General features: G+C 36.1%; 1 protein-coding gene across 8 annotated transcripts in view; it reads right to left on the bottom strand.

Moving 5' to 3' along the window:
- TANC2 (tetratricopeptide repeat, ankyrin repeat and coiled-coil containing 2) overlaps nucleotides 1-15,942 on the bottom strand; it is a 247,181-nt gene that overhangs the window by 155,980 nt on the left and 75,259 nt on the right. For 6 of the 8 annotated variants that reach the window (XM_036340070.1, XM_036340069.1, XM_036340068.1 and 3 more), the window contains exon 4: nucleotides 9,486-9,668. In XM_036340070.1, coding sequence (XP_036195963.1) covers nucleotides 9,486-9,668 — 183 coding nt within the window. The remainder of the gene's footprint in view (nucleotides 1-9,485; nucleotides 9,669-15,942) is intronic. The other 2 variants (XM_036340072.1, XM_036340071.1) reach the window with 1 other exon arrangement.

Genomic DNA, 15,942 nt, shown 5'->3' on the forward strand with positions numbered 1-15,942 from the left:
GATGAACAGAATGAACTGGTGATTATAATAGAATCAGGGACATAGAAAGGGAATGGACTGACTATTCCTGGGGGGGAAAAGGGGTGTGGGAGATGCGGGAAGAGACTGGACAAAAATCGTGCACCTATGGATGAGGACAGTGGGTGGGGAGTGAGGGCGGAGGGTGGGGCGGGAACTGGGAGGAGGGGAGTTATGGGGGGAAAAAAAAGGAACAAATGTAATAATCTGAACAATAAAGATTTAATTAAAAAAAAAAAGAAAAAAAATAAAATAAAAGTGATACCCCATGCCTAGCCTGTTTGGCTCAGTGGATAGAGCGTTGGCCTGCAGACTGAAGGGTCCCAGGTTCGATTCCGGTCAAAGGCACATGCCCAGGTTGCGGGCTTGATCACCAGTAGGAGCCATGCACAGCCAATCAATGATTCTCTCTCATTACTGATGTTTCTGTCTCTCTCTCCCTCTTCCTTCCTCTATGAAATCAATAAAAATAAAAAAGTGATACCCCATAGATGGACCTTGAGAATATTATGCTAAGTGAAGTAAGTCAGAAGAAGCTAAGAACTACATGATTTCACTCATATGTGGGATATAAAACAAACTCATGGACACAAACAGCAGTGTGGTGGTTGCCAGAGGGAAGGTGGTGGGGGGCGAGGGGGAAAGGGGACCTATTATGATGACAGGAGAAGATTTAACTTTGTGTGGTGGGCACACATTGCAAATACAGATCTTGTAACATAGAAAACCACACCTAAAACCTATATGATCCTATTAACCAATGTCACCCTAATAAATTTAATTTTAAAAAGTGATGCCCAACTCTTAGAACCACTACATACTAGCTAAAAGGGATTTAAGGTGTTCAGAACAGGCCTCCCCAAGATGTGCCATTTGGCACGTGAATTATTTTAAGTTGTAGGCCCGTGGTCGGCAAACTGCGGCTCTCGAGCCACATGCAGCTCTTTGGCCCCTTGAGTATGGCTCTACCTAAGCCTTAGGATTACCCTGATTAAGTTAATAACAATGTACCTACCTATAGAGTTTAAGTTTAAAAAATTTGGCTCTCAAAAGAAATTTCAATCGTTGTACTGTTGATATTTGACTCTGTTGACTAATGAGTTTGCCGACCACTACTGTAGGCAATTGAGACCCTGTAGGTTCAGGTGAAACTGCTGCCCCTCCCTTAACTACCCAGAAGAATTTAAATTGGAGCCTTGCCCATAATAAGAGTCATTACCAGAAATAACTTACGACCTATGTTTAAGGAAGGGCCTATTTCTAATTATTGAACACCTGTTCTTCGTATCATCTGCAAATGATCGTGCTCCCCTCCAAAGCCCCAAGGCTCTTCTTACCTTGTGCCTTGGCTCATGATGCCATATATGCTCCATTTTACCTTTCTGTTTCTGAACCTCTTGTGTATGTGGGGTCTCTGGCTCTCTTATGTACGTGGGGTTCCAGTACATATGCATGTAATTGAATTTGGTTAGTTTCTCTTGTTAATCTGTCTCTTGTAGATTCACTTATTAGACCAGCCAAAAGAACGTAGAAGTGTAGGAAAAAATTTTCTTTCCCCACGTGATATCAGCAACTACTAACCAAGTGATTACCAACTTTTCCACCTGTTAGGATTCCTTTTATTTTTCCCTATATAGACTTCCATTTTGAAAGATTTTATCTATCAAAAATTTATTTATTAATTAAACAAAGAAATATTAACTACTAATCAGAGTTTCTAATAAATACGAGTTGATCACAGTAAGATGATGCAAATTTATTTAAAGCAAAACAAAAAGTATTTAACTGGCAAACCATGTTTGACACATTAAGTGCTAGGCACACAGAGAAACGCTCTACAAACATTTCTTATTCCTTTTAACTCTAAGGTATTATTATTCTTACTTACATATTATCTAGACATAAAGCTTACAAATGAATGAGTGTAGAATTTTAACATAGTTCTTTGTCCTACTGGAAGGCCTGGACTCTTGAGAGTATGGCACTATCCAAATCCCGTGTGTGTAAACATCACAAAAGGATTCTTTATTTGATAATACATGTTGACATGTAAGTGCTCAAAATATACATACTGACAAAGCCTCTTTTCTTAATAAAACTTTGTCAGGCTTCTTCTGAGCCCTGTTTTCCACTATGCCTCATCCTTGGGTCTTATACTAAAGCCTGCAGTCTAGCCAAGTTGTAGCAAGAATCCTACTAAGACAGTTTAGTGAGAATCCCCCCACCCTGGATAGCTGATCACTCTGTCCTTCGTTCAGCAAAAATTCAGTTAAATTGGTTTAGCAAAAATCCTATCTTTGATGTCTCCTCTTACTAATATTCCATCCACTGCTGCCTTCCCTTCCTTGCTTCTTGGCTATAAATCCTTAACTGTCTTTACTGTATTTCAGAATTGAACCCAGTTCTAAACTGCGCTCTCTTTTTCCCTGTCACAATACTTCCTGAATAAAATCCCTCTTTACCACTTTTAATTACTGTCCGGCTCTAGTTTTCTTTAATAATACTGACTCATGATACCTGAAGTTATCTAAATTGAATTAAGCAATAACTGACTAACATTCTCTACTTTTTGTCTGGAAGGCTACAGGGAGAGCAATGGGAGCTACTTCTACCACTGAATAAACCTTCAACCCATAAAACTAGAGCACCTGAATTAGAAACAGTACTTGAATGAGGTCCAGACCTACTTTAATTAGCATTGGTGTTAGTATTCCAAAGAGTTTAAAAGCCTTCATTTACATTTTTTATTTAGCTTTAGAAGTATTTGGTAAGGTACTTTATCCATATGGAAATTAAAATAGAGGTATCTAATTTAGGACTGATGGGAGCTTAGATTACCACACATCTACTAGATTTTTTAATCTAATAAAATTCACTATAATACAACTTATATTTTTTCTAAAAATGCTCTTTATATTTTTAATTTGGCTTTTCAATGCTTTTCTCAAGACTATGTTTCCATTTTATCTAAGTTAAAAATGACAATAAAAGCACTTATTCAATGTTTATTATATGATAGGTTGTATGTTTAAGAAATCTTATTTAATCTTCATAGAAACTCTGTATTTTTCCTAATAATAAAATTCACTGAAGTAGATCATGAATTCCAGTTTTCCCCCAAATTGCAAGATAATTATTTTCATGTAAAGAACATATAAGTGCATTAAAACATATCAGACTAACATTATGCATAGGCTTTTTTTTTTTAATCAAAATAGCTTTAAATGATTTTCACAGGGTATCTTGAAAACAAGTCAATGATTCCATTTTATCTATGATGAAAAAAATACTTCGGCTGCAGCTAGTATCTAAAATAACTAGGTTGCAGCATGATCTAATTGATTACTGTGATTTATTTACCATCTAAATTGGCTTGCCACAGTCATTCCAATCTATTGGTAGCAAATACCTTTTAAATCAGGCCAAAATTACTTTTTCCCAAAGACTAGTTAATAATCCATTTGATATCAGGTTACTCCTCGGAAAAGTAGAGAGGAACTCATTTGAGCCAATTAAGTAAATTGCTTGAAGGTCACCTTCCAAAGGCTCAGAACTGATACTGAACATAGTTGATAGAAAGTCACACAAATCTTAAAGTTACAATAATTATAGCTAACATCTATGGAATACCTAACTCTGTGTCAGATGCTGACATACCAACTCATCCAATTCTGTTAATAGTCCTATAAGGTATACACTATATATTTTTTTTGGTGTTCTTTTATTTTAAATGTATTGGGGTGACACTGGTTTAGGTATATACTATTATCATTCCCATTTTAGAAACAAGTAAACTGAAGTACAGAGACTTACAGCAAATTTGCACAAGTTTATAGAATAAGGAAATGGATGTCAGGGTCCATTTTGTTACAATGCCTCATGAGATTTTGGATTTTAATGTGGAAAAAAATACAACTACTATATAAGAGTATACAACAAAATTTATGTCATCCCTTTCCCACTTTTGAGTTAGTTATTGTATCTCCATATCACACCAAATATATGTGTTTATGTGTGTATATCATTTTAAAACACCAATGGATTACTATTATTGATATTTAGATTTTCATTTTTTACTATATAAGTAATGCTATATATATACACACACACATGCATACATACATACATATACATTTCAATTTTTTTCAAATTTATCTGAGCAATAAAATTGCTGTCATAAATTATGTGCATTACAATTTTGATACATACTGTCAAACTTACAAAAAGGCTGCATCAATTTACACCCCTACCAATAGTGTGAATACTCAAAATTTAACTTCTACTAAACTTACAGTGTACATAATAGACAAACAGTATAAATTCAGTAAGTGTTGAGTAAATAGACTACTGGCACTCCCAATTATCTATATTCTAAGAAGTATGCTGATGGGCTTTATGATTTTTACCAACAAAAACATCTTGAAACGAGCACTGAATAAGAATCTAGAGAATTGTGGCAATTCCATTACCACAACACTATGCTATCTCTGTACACTCTCTTCTATGTCCCCTCCAATGCACAGCAGTATCCAACTAGGCCAAATGAACCTTGAGGCTTGCTCAACTTCTATAGCTTCTAGTTTTCCTATATTGCTTAAACCAGCGATTTTCATCCAGCATGCTGCAAGAATTTTTAAAACATGCAATACCTGACTGTTTAGTCAGGGGCAACTGACCTCTTTTCCCTTGGACTGTCAAATAAAAAAAATGACAACAGCCAACACAACAACAGCTGTCCTACATGAATGAATCAAAATTATACACACACACACACACACACACACACACACATATCTATATCTATATCTATATGTATATAGATATAGATATAGATATAGATATAGTCCTATTGGTATGGTACAAAATTTTAGATATTAGTTTACGTGTGCCATGACATGAAAAAGGTTGAAAATTGCTGGCTTAAATCATTTGGCTATCACTTCTGCTACTTGGAATAAAGTCTTACTAGTATTTGATTTACCAGATGCTGTGGGTGAGTTAGCTAACTTCCCTAAAGCTTAATTTTTACATTGGTATAATGAGACAAATTTGGAGTTTAAAGGCCTGGATGTTAACCTTGGCTCTGACAGCTTTCTAGTTGTATAATTTTGAGCAAGACATCTGACCTCTCTAAGATTTAATGTACTCATCTATAAAATGGAGATACATGTGAAGAATACATGAGCTAATATGTGTATGTCACACTGTAAGCATTCAAATGAGAATTATCACCATTATTATTACTATCATTCAAAAAAGTATAACTTTTAAAACATGCAAAATTTTGAAGTTCCAAATTGGCATCTAATGTTAAAAGCAATTTTTAAAAACTTCTCACCAAATTTAAACAATTTTTGCTAACAATAACAGCGAACACATTCTGGGCATTTAATATTTGCCAAATGCCATTTTAAGCAAGCATTAAACATTGTGATCAGCCTCAATGGCGTAGGCCTGATTACCCATGATGTTGAAGATATTATTATCCCCATTTTACAGATGAAGAAACAGAACTACACAGTAGTGAAGTGAGTTTCTAAGGGCTGGGTTACAAACTCAAGCAGTATAAGCCCAAAGCCTATTTCTCTCTTAACGACTTACACTGTATTAATTTGTTTTTATACTGAATAGAGTGAGGTATGTAGGTATGTGTGTAGATATACTATGTATCTATATATATATTTAACATTTAATTTTCTATCTCCAAATTTCATATATGTCTTTATTCTTGAGCAGACCTTTTCCCACTCTCACTCTCTGAAGACTAAACATAAGTCAAAATATTTAGAAATAGAATAGACCTATTTCTGCAAATGGGTCTTCATATATATATACCTATGTGAAGGACTATAATAAATATGCTAAGAGTACAGAGATTACATAATAACAATGATAGGAAAAGGTTATTCCTTTATTATATCTTACAAGATTAAAAAAAGATTGTCTTTTTATCCCTTGTTAGAAGTTAAAGATCTATTTAAAGATCAGGAAATCACGTACAAGATTAATGAACATGGGATACACTAGTCTCTCATACTCCATTCTTCAGATACTTGCCAACAAAATCTGATTAAAAGGTATATCAGATCATATTACTTCCCATTCCAGCCCTGCTTAAAATTCTAAGAGTAGGCTCCTTACTATGACCCTAAAAACTCTGGCTTCAACCTACCCCTCCAACTATGTTCTAGTACTCCCAACCCTGACTTACTCTGCGGAAGCCACACTTGTCTTCTTTTAATTCCTGGACCGTGCCAATGGTGCTTTCTGCTTTCAGGACTTTTGCACTGGCTGTTCCTTCTGCCTGGAAGGCTATGACCCTAGATCTCCCCATGACTGGCCCCTTTTTGTTATTCAGATTTCAGTTCAAATATCTCCTCCTCTGACCACTCCATAGAAATAAATCTTACCACCACCCCAGTCTCTCACTACCCCACTTCCTACTTTATTACCTTCATAGTACTTGTAATTATCTAAAATAGAGTATTTATTTATTGGTTATACGTTTATTACCAGTCTCTTTCCCAGTAGGAATATAAATACCTTCAAGGCAGGGGCCTTAATATGTCTTTTTTACCACTTTACTAACTGTATCTAAAGCAGTACCTGTAGGGCCTAAACAAATATCTTCACTATAGCACAGAAAAGGGATTAAACATTAGAAAGTGAGAAAGAAAATAGAATAAGATGACTAATCGGGCCCTACTTATTTAACTTGGTTGGTAATATGAATATAGGGAATATAAGACAGTTGGAAGTTTAAACGCATGGAAATAGATAAGTTAGTAAGTGTTGCCCTAATGGCCAGATTACATTAATGCTTTTTGTTAAGAACCATTTTCTGGTAGAAATTTCCTTATGATCAGGTAATCTTTCTCCATTCAACTTTCTCTTTACTTATTCAAAACAAAATATAATTAGGAAAAGAAAGATAACTGATGAACAATTTACTAATATTTTAAAGTTAAGTTTTAGATTAATTTCATTCCAGGTTAAACTAGAAAATTCTTAACATCGCTTGCAATTTGCAGAAAATTGGCCACAGAAAACTTTTTATAACATCCTCTGTCAAAAGACAAATTTCTTTCCTTAAGAAATTTAAAAATGCATTTTCAAACTTTAAATTCTTAGGTCCTTGACAGTCTAGAAAAACTAGAACTATGTGTATATATTAAGTAAAACAAAACTGTTTGAGAGGATACATATACTTCAAGCATTGTGAAATTAAAACTAAATAGTTCATACATGTAATTAACCAAGTATACCTCTTATTACTGTTCCCCTGTATCACCTGAGTGATATTAGGCATGTTGTTGACTTTTTTATTATATGTATACTAGAGGCCCGGTGCACAAATTTGTGCACAGGTGGGGTCCCTCGACCTGTCTGGCGATAGGGCCTATTGGGGCTGTCTCACCCAGTCCGGGAGAGAGGTACCGCGGGAGGTTGGCTGTGGGAGCACACTGATCACCAGGGGGCAGCTCCTGCATTGAGCGTCTGCCCCCTGTGGTTAGTGCGTATCATAGCGGCGTCGTAATGGTTGCTTAGGTTTTTATATATATACTAGAGGCCCGGTGCACGGATTCGTGCACGGTGGCGTCCCTCGGGCTGGCCTATGCCCTCTCACAATCCGGAACCCCCTGGAAGATGTCAGACTGCCGATTTCAGCCCAATCCCCACAGGCCAGGCTGAGGGACCCCACCGGTGCACGGATCTGTGCACCGGGCCTCTAGTATGCATATAAGATCTTTGGTTAATCTCTTCTCGCCCTCCCCCCTTACCTCTGAGATTCATCAGTCTGTTTCATGTTTTCATTCCTGTGCATTGAGCATCTGCCCCCGGTGGTCAGTGCACAACATAGCTACCGGTCGAATAGTCACTTAGGCTTCATATATATATATATATCTTTTCATATATCCTATATATCTTTGACTATTTAAGTTGAAGTTCAAACTGGGACAGGCAAATGAAATAGAAAAGTGCTATCTCCAAACCCTCAGGCTAGCCAGCTAACTTCTATAAGGAAATGGCTATTTCTTTTCAAGTGTGTGGTAAAATGAAGCCACTTGACAGCCATCAAATTTGTTTTTCTGTTATATTCAGTAACCAATAATACCTTAAACTGCAAGAAAAAGTGGGTGTTTCTAAGCAATGAAATTTTATTCATGTAGAATCACATAAAATTTATCCTATTTTTAGATATCAGAAGAAAATAAGTATTTTAGTAAAATATTACTCAGCTATTTTACTGACTTTTATCTAATAACCCAAGAATCAAAGTAGAGTTTGCTATTTCAATATGCCTAAAAAACAATAAATAATATAAGAGGGATGACTGATGTTTTGTGGAACTATACAATAAAGAAATATCATTTTAATGAAAAAAATATAAGCATTGTAAAAGTTTCACTCAAAATAGATGGAAGAGAGAAAATCTGACTTTGGGTGGTGGGCATACAGTACAATATACAGATCTTATAACAAAGAAAACCACCTAGAACCTATATGTTAATGTTGACCAATGTCACCCCAATAAATTAAAAAAAAATAAATGGAAGAATCTAAAATTTCTATTTCCTCCTCTCTCCTCCTATTTTCTTAAGAATTGTCATATGATAATCAAACCTCCCTACTGTCTAGCTCAATGCCAGACACATAGGAAGTAGTCAATACATCCTTTGGGAATGACTTAATTTATTGCCTCTATGTACTCATAACCCAACAAAACTAGTCAACTTCCTGACATCGGATATATACTGATAATGTTAAAAGAAATCTAACAAAGTGACCCAGGCTTACATATTTTCACACATAAGTCTCATTCAACATACTAAAATGTCTTTCCTGAAAAAGCTTAAACAAACAAAAGTTCATTTAATGAAGACAGTTTCAGATCTAACAACTTGATCTGAATGGGCAATATATATTTGAGATCATATTAAAGTCAGTGCAATCCGTAACTTATGAATGATAGTAAATATACTAAGAAGTTGGAGGAATGTAGAATGGAGAGGAAAATATCTAAATCAGCTTAAAAATAGATATGAAATATACAAACCAAGAATTCAAATAAAAACATGACTAATGTACCTTTGCTGAACTATGAAGCTCTTATTATCCTAAAATTATAATATCTCCATCTGGTAATCTGACATGAACAAGCTGATAAAATGAAATCAGAACAACAGTGTATTCTGGCAAAACTTGAAATTTCCTGAAAGCTTAGAAAAATATGTCCACAACAGATGGATCATTTAGAAAATAAATACATCAATCTGTTAAACTGAATACTATTCTAATTCCCTAAATTAAAATCAGTAGAAGCTCCTCTTTCCAAGAGTCTATGACATTAGGAAGGCCAAAAAGGAAAAAAACCTAAAGATGTACATAAACAGATCTGATATGACCTAAAACGTCATACTGTTAGGTTTCCTGTTAAACATACTTAATTTAGGTAAGGTCCTTACCAGTTAACTTCTTCACAGGTTGGAGCCGAACACTGATAGACTGATGTGTGAGTAAGGGGGAGGATGGAAGAGAGCGAGACATGCCCTCCATAATCCGAATGTGCTGCATACCTTCACTCACTGGAAGTGGTGGGACGGCGTAGTCTGGCTCAAAAGCACAGTCGCTTTCTGTGGAGATGCCACCTGTTAGACAGAAGAGGAGGGAAACAAAAGAGTTGGTGAGAAAAGATTCTTCCTTCTCTATTAAAATTTGTCTTTTAGGATGATTCAGAATAGCATATCCTATATAATAAAAGCCTAACATGCTAAGTGTCCGGTCATCTGGTCGTCCGTTCAACCAATCAAAGCATAAGATGCTAATGATATGCTAAGGCCACTCAACTGTTGCTCGCTATGAAGTGCACTGACCACCAGGGGGGCAGGCAGTCGACAGGTTGACCAGTTGCTATGACGTGTTATGACGTGCTGCTGGGGTCTGGCCAATCAAGACTGAGATGGGCCAAACATGCCCTGAAGCCCTCCTGCGGTTCCTCCCCAGCTGGCCAACCTCCCACGTCCCTCCCCAGCCCCACGGTGGGGTTCCTCGGCCTGGCCTGCGCCCTCTTGCAACATGGCACCCCTCAGGGGATGTTGGAGAGCGGGTTTCGGCCCGATTCTGCAGGCCAGGCTGAGAGACCCCACTGGTGCATGAATTTGTGCACTGGGCCTCTAAGTATAAAAAAATAATTATAGTGTAAAGCCATAAGTATTACAATTAGAGCAAGGTCTTCAATTTTCCCCTTCCCCTACCCCATAAGACAAACACGAAAAAAAGATATTCACCTGCTTAACAATCCAATATATGCATTTGCTACTAGGTCACTATAACTATTGCTCATCCCCTCTCTCCAAGAAAGTATGTGAACATACAAGTGGATAAAAGACTGACATTATTATATGGCAACCTTTGAATCTTTCTCTAACATTTTAAAAAGAGTAAACTATATGCTGTTTACTTCCATTTACATACTGTTAACTCCAACTCCTAAGAAAGTCAGATTAGATTATATACTTCAGACCAACTTTTCCCTAAGAAAACTAGAACATTTTTCGGGTGTTCCAAAAAAAAAAAAAAAAATAGCCACACTTTGGCTGCCATTATTAAGTCCAATGGGTTAAATCTGAAAGGTAAGAAACATTAATTGAGCTATCAGCTGTTAAAGTGTGTATACATTTTTTGGGACACCCTGTATATATTTTAAATCTTCCTGAAGGCACTGTAAAGTTAATAGCATAATGAAGAATTACAGAAGAAAACTGAAGCCAGGCATTTGACAGTTTTATAGAGCTGGAAAGACAAATATTGGCATGAAGGGAGAACAAAGTTGTGGAGGGGGACCTGGTAAAACTCCAAAACTTTTGTTTGGGAGGTCAAAGGGCTACACTCTAGGAGTAAATATAAACCCAAAGTAGGCTGGCCTTTACAGAACTGAAACCCAGCTCCACATGTCTACCACAAAATTAAGTTAAGGCAATTTTGGATTGCTAGTGCCTGCTAAAAACAAACATAAATCTTCTTAGAGGAAGATAACAACGTCACCATAGGTCTCAAATTATTTCCACAAATTTTCATACACAACATCGGGCCCTTAATTAACAATAACAAAGAGATAAGATAACATGAAAAAAGTAAGTCAGAAAGATCATGCAGAAGAAATAGTCTCACAAGAGATACAAATGAACCAGGAGGCACAGAATTTAAAGTAGTATGCTTAACATAAAAAAGACTAAGATACTTAGGAATAAATTTAACCAAGGAGGCAAAATATTTGTATACTGAAAACTATAAGACATTGATATAAGAAAATTAAAAAACATACAATGGAAGATATTCTGTGTTCATCTACTGGGAAGAATTAATATTGTTAAAATGTCCATACTACCCAAAGTGATCTATAGACTCAATACAATCCCTACCAAAATTCCAATGGCATTTTTCACTGAAATAAGAAAGCAATTCTAAAACTTTGTAAGAAAAAATGAATCAAGTAATCTTGAGCAAGAAGGACAAAGCTGGAGGCATCACACTTCTTGATTTCAAATTATAAAGCTATAGTAGTCAAAATAAGTTAGTAGTACCATACAGACAGACACGCATCATGCAAACAGACCAATGGAACAGAATAGATAGCCTAGAAATAAACCCATGCATATATAGTCAACTAAACTTCAACAAGGGCACTAAGAATACACAGTGGGAAAAGGATAATATCTTCAACAAACTGTGTTGGAAAAATAAGACAGCCACATGCAAAGGAATGAAACTGGATCTTTACCTTGCACCATATACAAAAATCATGTGAAATGGGTTAAAAATGTAAGCATAAGAACTGAAACTATAAAACTCCTAGAAGAAAATATAAAAGGAAAGCTCCTTGACATTGGTCTTGGCAATGATTCTTTGGATTTGACATCAAAAGCATAGGTAACAAAAACAAATGTTAACAAGTGAGACTATATCAAACTAAAAAGTTTCTGCACAGCAAAAGAAACCATCAACAAAACGAAAAAGGCAACTTACAGAATGGGAGAAAATACTGCAAACCATTTACCCAGTAAGTAATTAAAATCCAAATATTTAAGAAATTCATACCCAATAGCAAAACTAAATAACCTAATTTAAAAATGAGCAAAGGGCCCAAATAAGTATTTTTCCAAAGAAGACACAAAAATGGCCAACAGGTACATCACTAATAATCAGAGAAATGCAAATCAAAACCACAATGAGACATCACTTCATACCTGTTAGGTCAGCTATTATTAAAAAAATTCAAAAGATAACAAGTATTAGCAATAATGTGGACAAAAGGGAACCCTTTACACTGTTGATGGAATGTAAAGTGGTAGAGCCATTATGGAAAACAGTATGGAAGCTCCTCCAAATATTAAAAATAGAACTGCCATATTAATTAGCTATTCTACTTCTGAGTATATATCAAAAGAAATAAAATTATCTCAAAGAGATCATTGCATTCATATGCTGACTGTGGCACTATTCACAATAGCCATGATTTGGAAACAACCTCAGTTTCTATTGATAAATAAAGAAAATGTGATTACACACACACACACACACACACACACACACACACACACACGAATATTATCCAGCCTCAGAAAAGGAAATCCTGCCCTTTGTGACAACATGATGAATCTGGAGGATATTATAAGCAAAATAAGCCAGACATACAAAGACAAATACTACATAATCTCACTTATATGTGGAATCTTAAAAATACAGTGAGAAGAATGGTGGTTACCACAAATTAGGGGGCTGAGGGAAAAGAAAGATGTTCAAACTTTCAGTTGTTAGATAAATAAGTTCTGGATCTTAGCAAAGTGACATCTTAATTAGCTTAATTGTGGTAATCATTTCACAATGTATATATTTATCAAAACATCATGTGGAAGCAAAACACACCCAAACTGAACTGCAATTGGAGAAAAAAATTAAAAGACAGGAGGAGAGCCTAAGGGAGCTATGGGACAACATGTAATGAAGCAACATACGAATAATAGGGGTGCCAGAATAACAGGAAGAGGAACAAGGATTAGAAAACCTATTTGAAGAAATAATGTCAGAAAACTTCCCTGAGGTGGGGAAGAAAAAAGTCACACAAGCACAGAGAGTCCCAAACAAGATGAACCCGAAAAGACCCACACCAAGACACATAATTACCATGGCAAATGTTCAGGACAAAGAGAGAATCTTTAGGCTGCAAGAGAGAGGCAGAAAGTTACATACAAGGGATCTCCCATTAGATTATCAAATGATTTCTCAACAGAAACACATCAGACCAGAAAAGAATGGACAGAAATTTACAAAGTGATGCAAAGCAAGGGACTGAATCCAAGAATACTCTATCCAGCAAGGCTATCATTCAAAATTGAAGGGGAAATAAGAAGCTTCACAGATAAGAAAAGGCTAAGGGAGTTTATCAGCACCAAGCCAGCAATGCAAGAAATGCTAAAGGGACTGGTGTAAAAAGAAGAAATAAAAAGCTAAGAAAGAAAACAGGCACAAAAAATAGAAATGGCTACAAACAAGTACCTTTCAATAATAACTTTAAACATAAATGGACTAAATGCTCCAATCAAAAGACATTGAGTGGCTGAATGGATAAAAAAAAACATGACCCATATATATGCTGTCTACAAGAGACCCACCTCAGAATAAGGGACTCACACAGACTGAAAGTGAAGGGATGGAAAAATATCTTTCAGGCAAATGAAAATGAAAAAAAAGCTGGGGTAGCAATACTTATATCGGACAAAATAGACCTCAAAGTAAACCTTAACTATATACATACCATTTGTGTTTATCAATCATCCTATATAATAAAAGGCTAATATGCAAGTTGACTGAATGGCAAAATGACTGGTTGCTATGACATGCACTGACCACCAGGGGGCAGATGCTCAACACAGGAGCTTCCCCCTGGTGGTCAGTGCGCTTCCACAGAAGCCGGGCTCATGGCTGGCAAGCATAACAGCAGTGGTGGGAGCCTTTCCCGCCTCTGCAGCAGCGCTAAGGATGTCCAACTGACAGCTTAGGCCCGCCCCCCCGCCCCTGTGCACGAATTTCGTGCACCAGGCCTCTAGTACTTCAATAAAGCTAGGAAACAAAGAGTGGGAAATATCAAAAACAAGCACATGGTCTTACATGAAATGATGACAATGTAGTTTAAACCCAGAAGTAAAATTAAATCAATTGTTCCCAATTGTGTTAGTTTTAATTTCAGCATATGGAATTCCAACTCATTTTGAAAACTGCTGTGGTATATCATGTATTATAATTTAACCAGTCTCTTGTTAATGGCCATTTATGCAGTTCTTTATAGATGTAGATCCTAAGTACAGAATTACTGGGGCAAAAGTGCGGAGAATTTCTATTGAGAAATACTGACCAAATGCTGTATTAAAAGTCTGTATTGTCCTAGCTGGTTTGGCTCAGTGGATAGAGTGTCAACCTGTGGACTGAAGGGTTCAGGGTTCGATTCCTGTCAAGGGCACATACCTTGGTTGCACCCAGGAGGCAACCAATTGACGGGTCTCTCTCACATGGATGTTTCTCTCTCTGTGTCTCTCTCCCTCCCTTCACTCTCTCTAAAAGTCCATAGAAAAGTATCCTTGGGTAAGGACTAACAACAACAACAGCAGCAGCAGCAAATCTGTATCATATTGCATGTTTTTTTAAAAAAGGTATGCTTAATATTTGAGAAAAATAAAAGTATAGAATTTCAGCAATGACTTAAAATTATGAAAACAAAAACTTAATAGATGGACTGAACAAGAGATTAGATAGAATTAATAAACTGGAAAATAAAACATTTGTGCATCAAGGGCACTATCAAGAGAGTGAAAAAACCCTCAGAATGATAGAAAATATTTGCAAATCATGTATCTGATAAGTGTCTAGAATTCAGAATGTATAAAGAACTCCTACAAATTAACAATAAAAAGACAAACAATACAATTTAAAAACAGGCAAAGGACTTGAAAAGACCTTCAAAGGAATGAAAAAGATCTATAAATTGATAATAAGCACTCAACATTAAAAGATATTCAACATTAGTTAGTCATTACAGAAATGCAAATCAAAGCCACAATGAGATATTGCTTTAAACCCACTAGGTCAGCGGTTCTCAACCTGTGGGTCGCGATCCCTTTGGCGGTCGAACGACCCTTTCACAGGGGTCGCCTAAGGCCATCCTGCATATCAGATATTTACATTACGATTCATAACAGTAGCAACCTTACAGTTATGAAGTAGCAACGAAAATAATTTTATGGTTGGGTCATAACATGAGGAACTGTATTTAAAGGGCCAGAAGGTTGAGAACCACTGCACTAGGTGTTTTTTTTTTAATTCTCACCCTAGTATACGTTTTTACTGATTTTTAGAGAGAGGGGAAGGAAGAGAAAGAGAGAGAGAGAGAGAGAGAGAGAGAGAGAGAGAGAGAGAGAGAGAGAAAGAAACATACATTGATGTGAGTGAGAAACATCAATTGGTTGCCTCCTGTACAAGTGAGTGAAGCACCTCTTTTCACTTGAAATGTTCCAAGTTAAAACTTGGATGATAATTTTAGAATCTAATAATACTCCTTAAGGAATAATATTGCAATTAGTCCAATCTGGATGTCCTAGTTTACTTTTCTGCGTAAAAATATTTTCCTTCATCTTCTCTGTCCTATAAATTGTGCTTGAACTCACTGTAGCTATAGGGAAGGAAAAAAAACTAAAAAATATATGTTTTAAGTAAAGAAAAGTACTGGGAAGCATTCACATAATTGGACTGAATTAGTCAATCTTTCTTGGGTAAATAAACAGCAATCTCAAAATGTCTGTAGTCTCCACAACAACATTATCTTTATGTTCATGAAGTCTGCAGAATGACTGTGGATCAGCTGATCTAGAT

This window comes from Myotis myotis, unplaced genomic scaffold (genome assembly GCF_014108235.1).
Source record: "Myotis myotis isolate mMyoMyo1 unplaced genomic scaffold, mMyoMyo1.p scaffold_m19_p_17, whole genome shotgun sequence".
Classification (NCBI taxonomy): domain Eukaryota; kingdom Metazoa; phylum Chordata; class Mammalia; order Chiroptera; family Vespertilionidae; genus Myotis; species Myotis myotis.